We start from the raw sequence: 12,979 nt of genomic DNA, 5'->3' as shown, positions 1-12,979 counted from the left end.
GCCCTTCTCTGGACTCAGTCCAACAAGTCTGTATCCTTCTTATGTTGCACAATAGAAGTCTATGTCCTTCTTATGCACAGAAGAGTTCAAAATGAATCATCTTAGGATGTGAAGTCAAAAAGCAGATGTGAAAAACAATGGCCTCTGAAATAACTTTCCTCAATCAATCTTTGCTCTGAAGGTATCTTATGCCAGTCATTATTTTAAGAAAAGTATCAACCTAAAGATAAGTGTCTGCCCCACTACACTTACAAATTAAACATTTTTTGTTGTAATTGTTTCAGACTGATGTAATGCACCAAAACATCTATGATTACATTCATGTGGATGATCGCCAGGATTTCTGTAGACAACTGCACTGGGCCATGAATCCTCCCCAGATGTCATCTGGACAGCAACTACAGACAGAAACAGGTGGGATTGTATATATTGATTGGAAACATAGGCACCACTGTATAAAGCTAGGATTGCACTCCACCTACGCCTATGTCTGTTCCACATCAGGTCTTCACTGGAAAGCTGCATAGTGGCCATTTATAATGTCTTCATCCCAGAGATGACATTTCTTCCTGATCATTGACATTTATAAAGTCGTGGGCAGTGTTCATCTTACCAACATTTTGTTCATACTGATCAGGGCATGAGTATTTCTCTCATTAATGCAAAAAACTCCCCCAATAAATGTTTCTGTACAGTACCACAGCAGCTACATTGCTTTCTGCCATTTGTTTTCCCATGCAAAGGTGTGGAGATAGGAGTTTTCAGAAGAACAAGTAGATTTGGCAACGCATTTTTTCCTCTGAGGCTGTATTTCCCTAGTATGGCAGGTGGATGCACGTTCTCAAGGTTTCTCCTACATGAGGCCTTAAGCTGAAATCATGACTACAGAAAATACAATGGGATTGAAATTCTAAACTTCATGTAGAATTATTGATCCCAGCAAAATGTGCACTTCACCAGAAAATGAGGAAGTAATTGAGGAAAAAAATTGAGGAAGCACAGTCTACAGAAGGGTGGGGAGAAACTTGCAAGTAATCCTTCAGCAGCCTTTACGAAGTCCTCAGGAGCACAGTCACGAAACTTTGGCAGGATTTCTTGCAGTTTCTGTGTTTTGCAAAACTCTTACAGATATCTGTGGAACTTTGCAAAATTTTGTAGGAAGTATGCAGAAAACAAAACTATGTGTATCAATATTTCAAACTATTGAAAGTTACAAACATTTGGAATTTTTGTCCTAATATAAAGAGTGGAGAATTTCAGTTCCTGAGTTCATACTTCTGCACAAATACTTGTATCTTTTGGGAAATAAGTATTTCAAAAGCTATTCACTTGTGGTCCAAAACTGGAAAATGCTTCACTAAAAATCAAGGAGGCAACAGCTGAATATTAGCTATTCAGCTGCTCTTCATTTGTTTGGTTTTTTTTATTGCATTAGCATTTTTCCTTATTTTGTTGTTTTTCTAATGTATTTTCTGTGATCTCTGAACTCAAAACCTGCAACATCTGTTACCCTGCTTTGCATCATTAAAAATCACAAAAACTCAGGAAATAAAAAAGTCAAAGTTTCTGAAGAAACTCAACAGAATCCCATTGTAGAGCTTTTCTTTTCTTTTGGTAGAGCATGTGCAGATGTATCCATACATGATACAATTTAATACTCACCCTTCCATAAAGTAATTTTTAGCAATTTCCGTAACAGCTTCTTCAATTGGCTACAGAACATTTTCATTCTTTCTTAGTGTGATCTTATAAATATTGCCTCCGGTCTTATTCCTAGGAGAAGAATATATTCTCAGTAAGTTGTTTAAAGCACAAGAGAATGACAGCACGACAACAGATTATTCTTCCTTCTTAACTCGTTGTTTCATCTGCCGAGTCCGCTGCTTGTTGGACAGTACCTCTGGCTTCCTTGTAAGTATAATTTCACTTAGAGAATTGTATTCATGACGTACTAATTTTAATTGCTTCATATGAAAAAATATTTCAACATAATTAAACATAAATGTTGTGGAGAGCCATGGACAGGATACACTTTTAATTTGCTGTGCACTAACAAGAAACACCTAAAGACATTTTTTAATATGTATAAAGAGTGATGGGAGAAAAGACAGTTGTAATATTTGAAATTGAAAGAAACTATAAACTTTGATTTTTAAAATTCTTTTGGACATCTGTCCTCAATTTGGACTGGGCCTAGCCCAAGGGTGGCAAGCCTGGGTTTCAAGGATTAACATTTAAGCACAAAGTATTTCCTTTAAGGAACAGGAATAATAATGATTCATTTTTCCCTTCTTGTAAATGGTCTTTTAATAACAAAAAAAAAAAACAGAATTAGAAAGTCTCTCACAGGCTCCTCAAATATGCTTACTAACAGTGGTTCATTTCTAGAAATCACTTCCCCATTTGGTTAGTAAAGACCAGTGCTGTCTCTTCTTATAACAAAGCACGGCACGTGCAAAGAAAATGAGAGGATCAGCACAAGACAGCTGAAATGCAACTTCTATCTCAGATGCTCATTTGCTGGAAGACTATGGGTCGGAACAGCTGTACCAGTTAGTCATTTCTGCATCCCTGTTTTAATCTTGTAGCTCTGGAAAATGCCCAACTCAAATGGACTGATTTTTCTCAGTCATTTTGTGGTAGGTAATTTTTTTTCACTGAGAGGCAGGAGCTTGCTATTAACTTGATCTCTGCCTTCTGATTATATGGAGATTTGAGGCAGGGATGGATGGTTCCTTCCAAGCTAACTACTTTGTATATGGCTATCTTGGGCATATCTTTTCCCTTGGTCTCTGCCTGCACAGCCTTTGGGTCGTGCCAGTCCATATACTTCTCAGAGAAAGTGTAGAGCAAGAGGAAAAAAACTCACTGGAGAGAACAGAGCATGGAAAAATAATAGGTCCAGCTTCAGAGTGAGGCACAGAGGAAATAGCTGTTTGCACCACCATATGCTGCCCGTCTTGGTGAACAGAACATAACGCAGAACTCCTACTTTAAGTACAGAGGAGAGAAAAAACCAAAAACCACCTTCAAATGTCTCATTTTACTGTTCATAGTACCTCCAGTCACCATACCTCAGAAATATCATGGTTTAAATTGCATGAAGATAATGCAATTCCTCATTTTTCTCCCTGTTTCAATACTGGTTTTGATGTAAAACAACACGGTCCATAGGTTGTATTAGCATTTTAAATGTTTATACATTAAATGCTTAAGATAATTCTATTTTTTTTTTTAATGTAACAGACAATGCAGTTCCAAGGCAAACTAAAGTTTCTTTTTGGACAAAGGAAGAAGTCCTCATCAGGAACATTACTGCCACCTCAGCTGTCCTTATTCTGCATAGTGGTACCACTTCTGCTCCCTTCCATGACAGAGATGAAGATGAAAAGCCTGCTTGTGAAAGCAAAACACAAAGCAGATGATGCAGCAGCACTGAATACAAAGTATTTTTAAATTAATCTTTTAGCAGTTAGTATACTGTTGGATTTATGTTTATTAAGCATGTAAAAAGCAGAATTAGGCTAAATAACTCTCAATTTTAAAACTCTTTCTTAGAAAAGTGAAAAATTTATCTGGATTTAACTATATAATGCATAATAACTATGTTATAATATAATATAATGTAATGTAACATAATATATTGTACTTTATATATATAATACCTATTAACTATATTACCTTATATATAATTTTCTATAAAAACTAGAAAGTTAGAATATCTTCCTAACCTTCAGAAGTTCCCAATGCAATGTCATTCTACTAGTTGTGAAAGTGGAAAAGAAAAACTATTTTTACTGAGAGTTTTCCAATTTCAGCATCTTCTGTAGCTCAATTTTTTGGACTTGGGTATTTTGGTAGCAAACACAGGAAAAGGAAGAGTTTAGAAAGCTGAATGTGCGTGTGTGTGGCTGTTCACATAGAGTCAAATGAGATGTATTTGGTGTATGCATTTCTCTTACAACAGAAGGCTTATGAACACAAAAGTCTACAATTGCACAAGTGGCGTGGGGCTGATCACTCGGTAGTGATCACAGAAGATCAGGACAGATTGTGTTCAGACTAATTTCCTTCCTAACACTTATTTTCTTTTCTATGACTGAATTTTAGTTGAATGTTTAGGGCTAGGATTATATTTTCCCTTATTTGGTTAAATATAACCTTACAGCAATAAAGCCCATTGCTGTGAAGCAAAATCCTCATCAGTGTGACTCACAGCATCGTAATTTGGCTTTTAATTAGAATATGCTTGTGTATGTGTGGATTTACTATTCAGATGTATAATGTGGTTTTAGCCCATATGTCCTTTTGACAAGATTTGAATTACTGGAAGGCTGACATGATGGGCTGTGTAGGCTTTTGGAACAGTGTTGGAAAGTCATGTCCACTTGCTGGTTTTTCAGTGGCCTGGGTGATCATCAGCTGATGATCAGAATTCAGCTCCTAGAAGAGATGTGCTTCACTTAAGTGTTACTGACTGACTGGACAGTGGTCAAGGATTTGACAAGAATGAAATGGGCATTTAATTTCAGTGTTTCCTTTGATTCAGGCCTGAAGCATGCTGGCCAGGGATGATGGGCAAATTTATACAGTAATTTCTTTTCTGATGATCTTAATAAAAGGAAAAATTGGTAAAGCAGCATTATGGACTTTGCACCCTTTCCAAGCCCTAATATGCATTTTTGAACTAAAGACTGGAAGAAATTCATTCAAATCATATGATGATTATTGCAAATTGAAGTAATACTAACTCTTAACTGCACTGCTGATCAGTGTGATGTATGTACCTTGAATGTACCTTGAATAGGCAGAGCAGAATATACACAACATTTGTCTCAATTCATGCTGAAACTTATTATTCCAGATATATTAAGTTGGGAGCAGAATATTCCTAAACATAAATATTCTTCTTAACTGAATGCAGAATTCCAGTCATATGCTAGTTTGACCAAATGAATGATGCAGGAAACATAGATAATTATTTAGTTGGTTACTATATATTTAAACCATCAGTCTTTGCTAATGGTCAACAGCTTGAACATCACATCTTTCAGAGACTGTGATTTTACTGACATACTGTCATTCACTGACAAGGAATTTTCCACATTTTCTGTCCTCTACAGCTCCAGTTCCAAAACCAATTCAGGTCTGTGCGAAGCAGCAGAATTATATGGAAGAAACAATCATCATGAAGGTGCAGCTTTCACAAATGTGTTACAGATTGCTGAAAACCAAATCAAAGGTGTGTCCGCTAAGCACTTCTGGAGTATATACAGTTTATAAAGAAAGAACCTTGTCTTTTCTCCTGTTAGGTTTTCCAGGTTTTGGTCCCCATGATCTCTATTGTCTTTTCTCTAAAACCACTTCTGTAAAAAAACACACACACAAAAACTGACCACCTCAAAAGACAGTACTGAATTAGTCTGCTATTCTGGACTGAGAAGAAGTACCATGATTCTGAGTTTACAGATTTATAAACAACCGTAGTAAATAAGAATACTCAAAGTATGCTTTCTTAAATACGAGAGCACTGAATTTAACAAGATTATGTGAAACTCTTAATAATATATGACCATATCTATCCCTCTCTGAGGAAAAGTGGATAATATGTTACAAATGCAGGTTTTTCCCAGAGACCAGAAAACAGAGGAAAATTAGAATACATTCTCTTTAAAACTCATTATTTACTTGCAGCTTTGACTCATGCTCTCCCAGTATTTTCTGTGGCAATATTATGAGAATCTATGCTGTATTTCAAATTTTACAATGGCTAAAATTTTGATGGTGAGTCTGCCCCAATAGGCAACTTCTTCTTGAGTAGAGTTGTACTCAGCCTTCTTTCATACCTGCTGGAACCTTTAACTTGTTTAAAACCATGCCTCTGTCATAGTCCCATTTTTCATGAACATTTTCTTGTTGGTATAGTACTATTACTGAGAGGGAAAAATTATAATGAACTAAATACTGAAAAGTCCTTGTTTACAGTTTAAATGCCTCACTAAGCTTTTCAAATTTTATTTTTTAATTGTAATTTGCCTAGCTTTGTGACAAATTTTAGCTTGTATTTTCCTATGCTGATGATTCCAGGGCAGCGAACAAACCTGTGAACATTCACCTGTAGTTTAGGTAAGAAAAAGTACTAAATACTTCTTGTATTAAAATAGTTTTTCTTTTAAATTGTATAGCAAAGAATAACGGAGAAAATGGCATTTCTCTAGTCAAAGTACAAACAAATGAAGATCACTGGGTCTGGGTTCAAGCTAACTCTCAACTTCTGTATCGAAGTGGTTGTTCAGAATATATGCTTACCCAACAGCAAATGTTAAAGTAAGTATATTTTCTACTACTAAAAAAACCCCCTATATTTTAGAAAAATGAATGTATTCTTTACATATGAGATCTTTAAAAGGACTGTAGTGACCTGAGAGAGGAGCTGAATTAGAAGGGTTTCGTTTACTTACAAAATGGAAACCCATTTTTGTCTTGGATCATATGAAATGGCTGTTATAATCCTAAACAATATTTATTTCTTTTCTTCAGCCTTTTTATCTTCTGAAGTTTATTGTACATACATACTAAACCAGAATACTTCAAAATGAAAATGCTTGATTATTAATATGTTTTTACTTTCTTGCACAAAAATGTATTTTGGAGTTTTGTTTTACTGTGCAGCTGAAACTCTTTGCTGCTTTAGTATCCTGGTTTTTCTGTTTTTTAACATTTGATTATGTTAAGCTTTCTTTTTACTTCATGGATGACAGTTGAGCTGATGTTTTTAGTTGTGGATATTCAACATAATCTAAACAGAGATGCTCATATTCATTGCATGTTTGTAGACAGATACATCTAGTTGGCTGTAGGCTGAGCCTTGGAAGGGAAGATAATCTCACAGATTTGCATTCAAAGAGGACCTCTCCGCTGGGTTTTACCCTTTCCTCCCAAACAGGCTTTTCTTCCTTCCCCTATGGGATTGTCTGTTCCAGTTCCTGTAGGCCTTGTTGAGGTATCTCTTCAAGCTGAGGGAAGAGATAAGACAGTGGACTGAATGAGCAGGAGCCAGGAGGTGTACACAGCCACCGTCTGGCCCAGTGGAAAAAAATGTGTCCGTTATCACTGTTCATTTCCTTTAGGATGCCTCACAGGTGGAAGAAATAAATGAAAAAACTCCTTGAACTTCTAGACTAGATATCCCTTGCAGGCAGTGTATCTCCCAGGATCCACATGAATAGCAGAGGAGCTCCCACCTGCGGGTGGTGAATGCTTCACCTTTACTGAGACGGCACAAACATCATCTTGCCATATGAGGAAATGAATTTATATTAAGAAGCAGATTAAAGGGGGCTGTTTCTTGTATTCAAGTCTCTACTTCTAAATTGGTTTTTGTGTAATGAAGCATGCTCTTTTAGGTTTATTTAGTTAATTTTTACCCTCTGAGTGGTTAAAATCCTTCCTTTGTGCTTGATAGTTGCTGCAGATTGAAGTTTTACAAGAGTTGGCCTTGGAGATTATATTCAGTTCTGTCCTCCTGATAGTCTGCAATAGACTTCATCCTTACTACTGCTTTTTTTGTTGTTGTTGTTAAAATGTATGCTCTCTTCCTGGAAACATACATTCTTTCAGAGAATTTTCACTAGATACTATTTCACTGTAAAATTCTTCATTTGGGGGTCTAAGCTTTTGTGACTATTGCATTTTTTCAGTCCATTGCTTCCCAATTAGACCATTTCCTGAGAAGCTAGTTCTGAAGCAGACTTGTATCATATCATTTGCATTTCAAGACTATCAATAATAACAATAACAATATTTAGCAGAGGACTGAATATTTGATACCTCATGGGAAAAAAAAGAGAGAAAACATTCTCTTTTCTTGGTGTACATTTATTACTGTGGGACATTCTTTCTTTGTAACAACATGGACTCCCTCTACTGGAAATTCCTATACTTACACATTGAGTCCATACCCAAGGAAAAAAGTTATTAATAGTGAGCTAAGAAAATGCCTTCTAAAACCCTTAGTAGCTCTCCAAGTTTTCCTGCTCCATTTCTTATTGAGATGCCCACTTCTTGTTCAGAGAGGGAGGCAGGCGGTTTCGTAGCACTGATCCTGCATGGTAAGGGATCAGCATGTTAGTGAATTCCAGGCAAATCTTGAACCTGAAGATTTGGACCCTAAGTTCTAAAACCTGCTGCATTGGGCATGGAAATTCTCAGGCAACTTCCTCTACCAGAGCGATTCACTAATGTTGAGTACTTCAGCTGCAGGTCATGGAAAATGAATTCACTGGCCATCTTAGAAAATGAAAGACAACATGAATTAAGTTAGACATGTAAAACAAACCTATGCCCAATATGAACATCTGTGACTATTCTGGACACTTAATTCAGGCATTTTATTTCCTCTCAGCTAACTCTGCATTATCAAAATATAAGACCCCCATGATTCTCCCTCAAATGGAGGCAGATTCAGACTTGATATAAGGAAAAAAATTTTTACAATGAGGGTGGTGAAACACTGGAGCAGGTTGCCCAGAGAGGTGGTGGATGCCCCATCCTGGAAACATTCCAGGCCAGGTTGGACGGGGCTCTGAGCAACCTGATCTGGTTGCAGGGGGTTGGACTAGATGACCTTTAAAGGTCCCTTCCAACCATAACTATTCTATGATTCTATGAAATCACTTTGATCAGAAGGTCCTTATGTATCCAAATAATTCCTTGTTAACAAAACCACATCTCATTTAAGATACTTCTTACATTTTATCTCTAGATTTTTCTGCACACAAATATTACTTGGATATATTTTAAGGGAAGAACAAAAGCGTAAAGTAGTTAGCATACTGTACCACAATATTTAAGGTCTTTGTGAAGTGCATGACTGAAATGCAAGAATAAATGCATGTCAAAATTTAAATGAAAGAGTGCCACAGAAAGGTAGCTGTGCACACATTGATGCCCAGATGCATGCACACTCTTTTTTTTTCTCTCAAGCAAATGGAAAGGTTATTTGGACAAAAGTGTTGAAGTCCCGTATTAATTTAAGGACAAAGTATCGCTCATAATGTATGTCAAGCCACTCTATGTCCCAGAAAATCTTCATTCAGAAACCACTGATTGACTGATTTTTTCCTACTGTTATTGAAAGGGAAGAAGATGAACAACGGAAGATACCAAGTGGTTTTGCCAGTTTGAAGGGAAACCTGGAGGGACTTTCCTACAACGGTGCCATTGAAACTCTGGGCCAGTGGAAGCATCTTAACTGGAGAGCAGTAAAAAATGAACAAGATAATGTAAAAGTGAAGTTTGAGCCTCATACAAACGGTGAGTGCTTTATGCAAGAGGAACCTCTCAGTTCTAACACATCAGTTTTAGGCGTTCAAAACAACTGCACCACAAACAGTAGCTGGGCTTTGAGAAACTCAAGCTCTTGTTCTATGAGCCAGCGAATGAACACATGCCCAAACAGAAGAGCTGGATCATTCTACAACAGAGACCAAAGTTTCTTAAATTTAGCATCAGCTTGCCCTTCACACTGGGGGAGCGCAGAAAGCTGCGAGTCTTACTCAGGTGTACAACAGCGTTGTGCAGAGAACTACACAATGGACCATCTGAAACTGCAGAGACCGTTAATATCCTCAGAGTCTCTCTATGACGCAGCCTTTCCCTTGGAGATGCCTATCAAAACGGAATATGATTCCGATGCCGAAAACATTGCCGATAACTACCTGACATCGCAAAATCGAGCCTGGCTGGATGAGAATGGCTCAGTGAGAAAGCAGGTGTTTAGCTATCCCAATAGAGTGCACCTCAAAACAGAACCGGACCTCTGTGAGCCAGCCTCACCTTGTCAGAAGCCAAGGCACTGCCTTTACACGCCGCATAATTGGCAATGCATCGTAGCAAGTCATCCCAACAACCTGAACCTGAACAGATCTTGCAAGGGTTCACGTAGCAAGGAGGTTGTCCCGTTTTGCCCTCAGAACTCCTCCGGGTGTTTGGAAAGCATGCCTGATCTGCCACACACAGCGTGCTACCGCCACTTCTACAGCCCCAGCCCAGGGGAGGAGAAAGAGCAGAATAACGAGGTTTTTAAAATGCCATGTGAATTTAAAAACCCCTACTTGGTTCAAGCAATCAAGCGTGAGCCCCTGGATTCTCCACCATTGTCCAACAGTGGACAGAACCGAGTACATATGAGCTTCCCTGAAAATGCATTAGCAGGTCCTGTGCCTCATAAAACCACTGAATGTACATTTTTACAATAGATTTTATAACATTTGGAATATTTATAATGTTAAAAGCAAGAAGTTGTAGATTCTCTTCCAGTTGGGTTAAATGAGTTGCTAAAACTAGAAGCCAGTGGAAAGATTTTGAGTGGGTGTGTGTGCATCTGTGTGTGAGAAAAACCAGACACAGACACACACACCCTTCACACACTGCCCCCCCTGCCCTGCCCTCCTCTTAGTGACCTTTGGAAAGAAAGAAAGATAAAATCTCAGGCACAGAAAAATAATCATTACTCATTGCACAGGTATACCTGCTAATTTATCTTGATCGTCTTTCCTCTCCTGTCTACAGTTCTTTACCTGTAGCTATAGGCCTAGCTATTTCTGTTTCTTCTCTTTGTTCTCTTTGTTTCTCTCAAGATGATGTGATACATTTGTGCAAAGAGAAAATGTTTATGGTCTCCAGTGTGGCCAGTTCACCTTAGGAGTTTTTGCATTTTTATTTTTTTGCTACTGTAATAAGAAGCATCAGCTATGTCTTTCTCTCAACATTAAAATGATGGCAACAGGCAAAGGCTTCCCAACACACCTTCTTAATTTAAAATGATAGCATTAATTTAAACAAATTGCTTTCATAAAATGCATTAGAAATTATTTCACTTTACACTGAAGTTCTTGCCAAGTTTTCTTGATAATTCTAATATTTTAGTACCTGTATTTTTCAATTTTAAAGCCATCAGCCTTCCCTGTTGCTGTTTGAAAGACTGAACAATGGGATGTTATCGGCTTCTATAAACGAGTTACAAAGTGCTGTTAAATGCACATGAGAAGAAAATATTTCTCCAATTATTTTCCTTGCTTTTACTTGTAACATGAACAAAGGAAATGCACTTTTTAATTTGATATTTTATTGATATCTTTGACTGATAGCAACTTGTTGGACATCAAAACCAAATCCCACACTAAGACTAGATATGTTATTTTCAAAAGCATCCTAGTTTCACTCCCAAAAGAAAATCTTAATCTCACCGAGAGCTAATTGGAGCATGTATCCCTTTCAAAAGCACTTTGGTGCACTTTGGTGCTTTTGAAAACGGATCCATACACTTTCCTTTGAAGCCAGGCAGTAATGTATTTCCACGAAAAAAAAAAAAAAATCTACAGCTTCTGGTTTGGTTTTTGTTGTTGTTGTAGTTTGACTCCTGCACTAACTTTTGTTTAAAAATTGCACTATTTCAACTTTATATCAACTTCACCTATACAAAAACCACATCATTTTAAAAAAAAGCTTAGATGTGTATGTGCTTTTTGAAATAAGCCCTATAATGAATGTTTTCTTTTTCAAAATGTTATAAATAAATATGTCTTCATTTCTATCATTTCTATCACTAAGGGCATGGCTTTACATGCCAGAAAAGTGGCATAAACTTCTCTCAAATGCTATAAATATGTGGGATAAATGTAGTTTTCAGGTAGGGGAATGATTCTGCACCTGGAAGGCTGCTCTTCTCCAAGACTGTCTGTCTTTGACAGAAATCACTGCCTGTATATTAGAGCTGGCAGATGTAAAGATATACATTCTCTGCATGTCAGTTAAGTGCTTGTGAACAACTATTTGATCTGAAATGCTGCACTTTACACTAAAACGGTTGAGATAACACACGTACCTTTTGATGACTGTCCTGCAGAAGGCAGTATTCCCAGCAGAAAAGCAAAAGTGGACAGTAAAGAAGTGCAATAATGTCTTAATGTAGCTCAAGTTAAATCTGCCATAGTCCAGCTGACCATACTCAAAACATGAGAACATCTCTCTTCTTTTTTTTGTGTCTGAGGTAAATCAGGTCCCTGTTGGCTATGTGCTGCCTCTTATTTGAGACACCTTATCCTTGGCTTAATATTCTTACCAGTGGGTGTAATGCAACATCAGACCTTTTTCAGAGATGAGACCGTAATGGTGGAATTTACACCACTCACTGGTACATCACCGTTCATGTCACATAAATTTAAACTCAGTCTCAAAAATATTTCTGTCCAAGCAAACTGGGTGCTCATGTAGAGTGAGACTGTCAGGTACCGGTGTTGATTCACTGTCTACAAAAATAAGAGCAGCAGTTCCTTTTAGACTCAGAGCAGCTCTCGGAGGGCATTGCTCGGTGTGCAGTGGTGGCACTGCATACACCCAGGTGCCAAACACTCTGCTGTGGCCGCACAGCCTCTGCTAGGGTTGTGCTGTGAACCCTGTAATCTTTCTCTTTCTCTCCAGTCCAGCTCCTTTTGCAGCTGCCTGGCAGAAATGGGGTAGTGTGGAGACAGGGCGGTGTGGGAACAGATAGATGGCTGGGGGCAGGTGGAGGACATGCCAGCATGACTGCTGAAAAACTACTCATTTAATTCCACGTTTGCCTCATTGTCACACCTGTCTGAACGTGAGCACCTGGGCCTGGTTTTGCACTACCTTGCACTTTCTCTCGCCGTTTACATTGATGTACCATGACTGTAAAACACTATTATCATCATCTGGACATGCTGGTGCCATTTTGCACGGACGTAAGTGGTCACACCAGGTGCAACTCTGTAGAGGACTGTGCCACTGAAGGCCTTGTCTGTGTTTAGAAATATTTCCTGGCACGACTACAGTGGGAGAACTATACCTGCCAGATTTCTCTCTTCTGTGTGGAAATAACTTATACTAACAACAGAAATTCTCTATAGTTCTCTCTGTTACAGTATAAAGGCTATTTTGTTGACCTAACTCTACC

At 37.9% G+C, this 12,979-nt stretch overlaps 1 protein-coding gene across 1 annotated transcript in view; it reads left to right on the top strand.

Moving 5' to 3' along the window:
- AHRR (aryl hydrocarbon receptor repressor) overlaps positions 1 to 10,259 on the top strand; it is a 67,484-nt gene extending 57,225 nt beyond the window's left edge. Inside the window, exons 5-10 of the mRNA XM_010122915.2 lie at positions 285 to 414; positions 1,778 to 1,911; positions 3,247 to 3,446; positions 5,124 to 5,242; positions 6,186 to 6,327; positions 9,140 to 10,259. Coding sequence (XP_010121217.2) covers positions 285 to 414; positions 1,778 to 1,911; positions 3,247 to 3,446; positions 5,124 to 5,242; positions 6,186 to 6,327; positions 9,140 to 10,259 — 1,845 coding nt within the window. The remainder of the gene's footprint in view (positions 1 to 284; positions 415 to 1,777; positions 1,912 to 3,246; positions 3,447 to 5,123; positions 5,243 to 6,185; positions 6,328 to 9,139) is intronic.
- Positions 10,260 to 12,979: the final 2,720 nt, after the last annotated feature.

Source organism: Chlamydotis macqueenii, chromosome 2, assembly GCF_036417535.1.
Source record: "Chlamydotis macqueenii isolate bChlMac1 chromosome 2, bChlMac1.mat, whole genome shotgun sequence".
Lineage (NCBI taxonomy): Eukaryota > Metazoa > Chordata > Aves > Otidiformes > Otididae > Chlamydotis > Chlamydotis macqueenii.
This window is presented reverse-complemented; position numbering and strand designations above follow the sequence as displayed.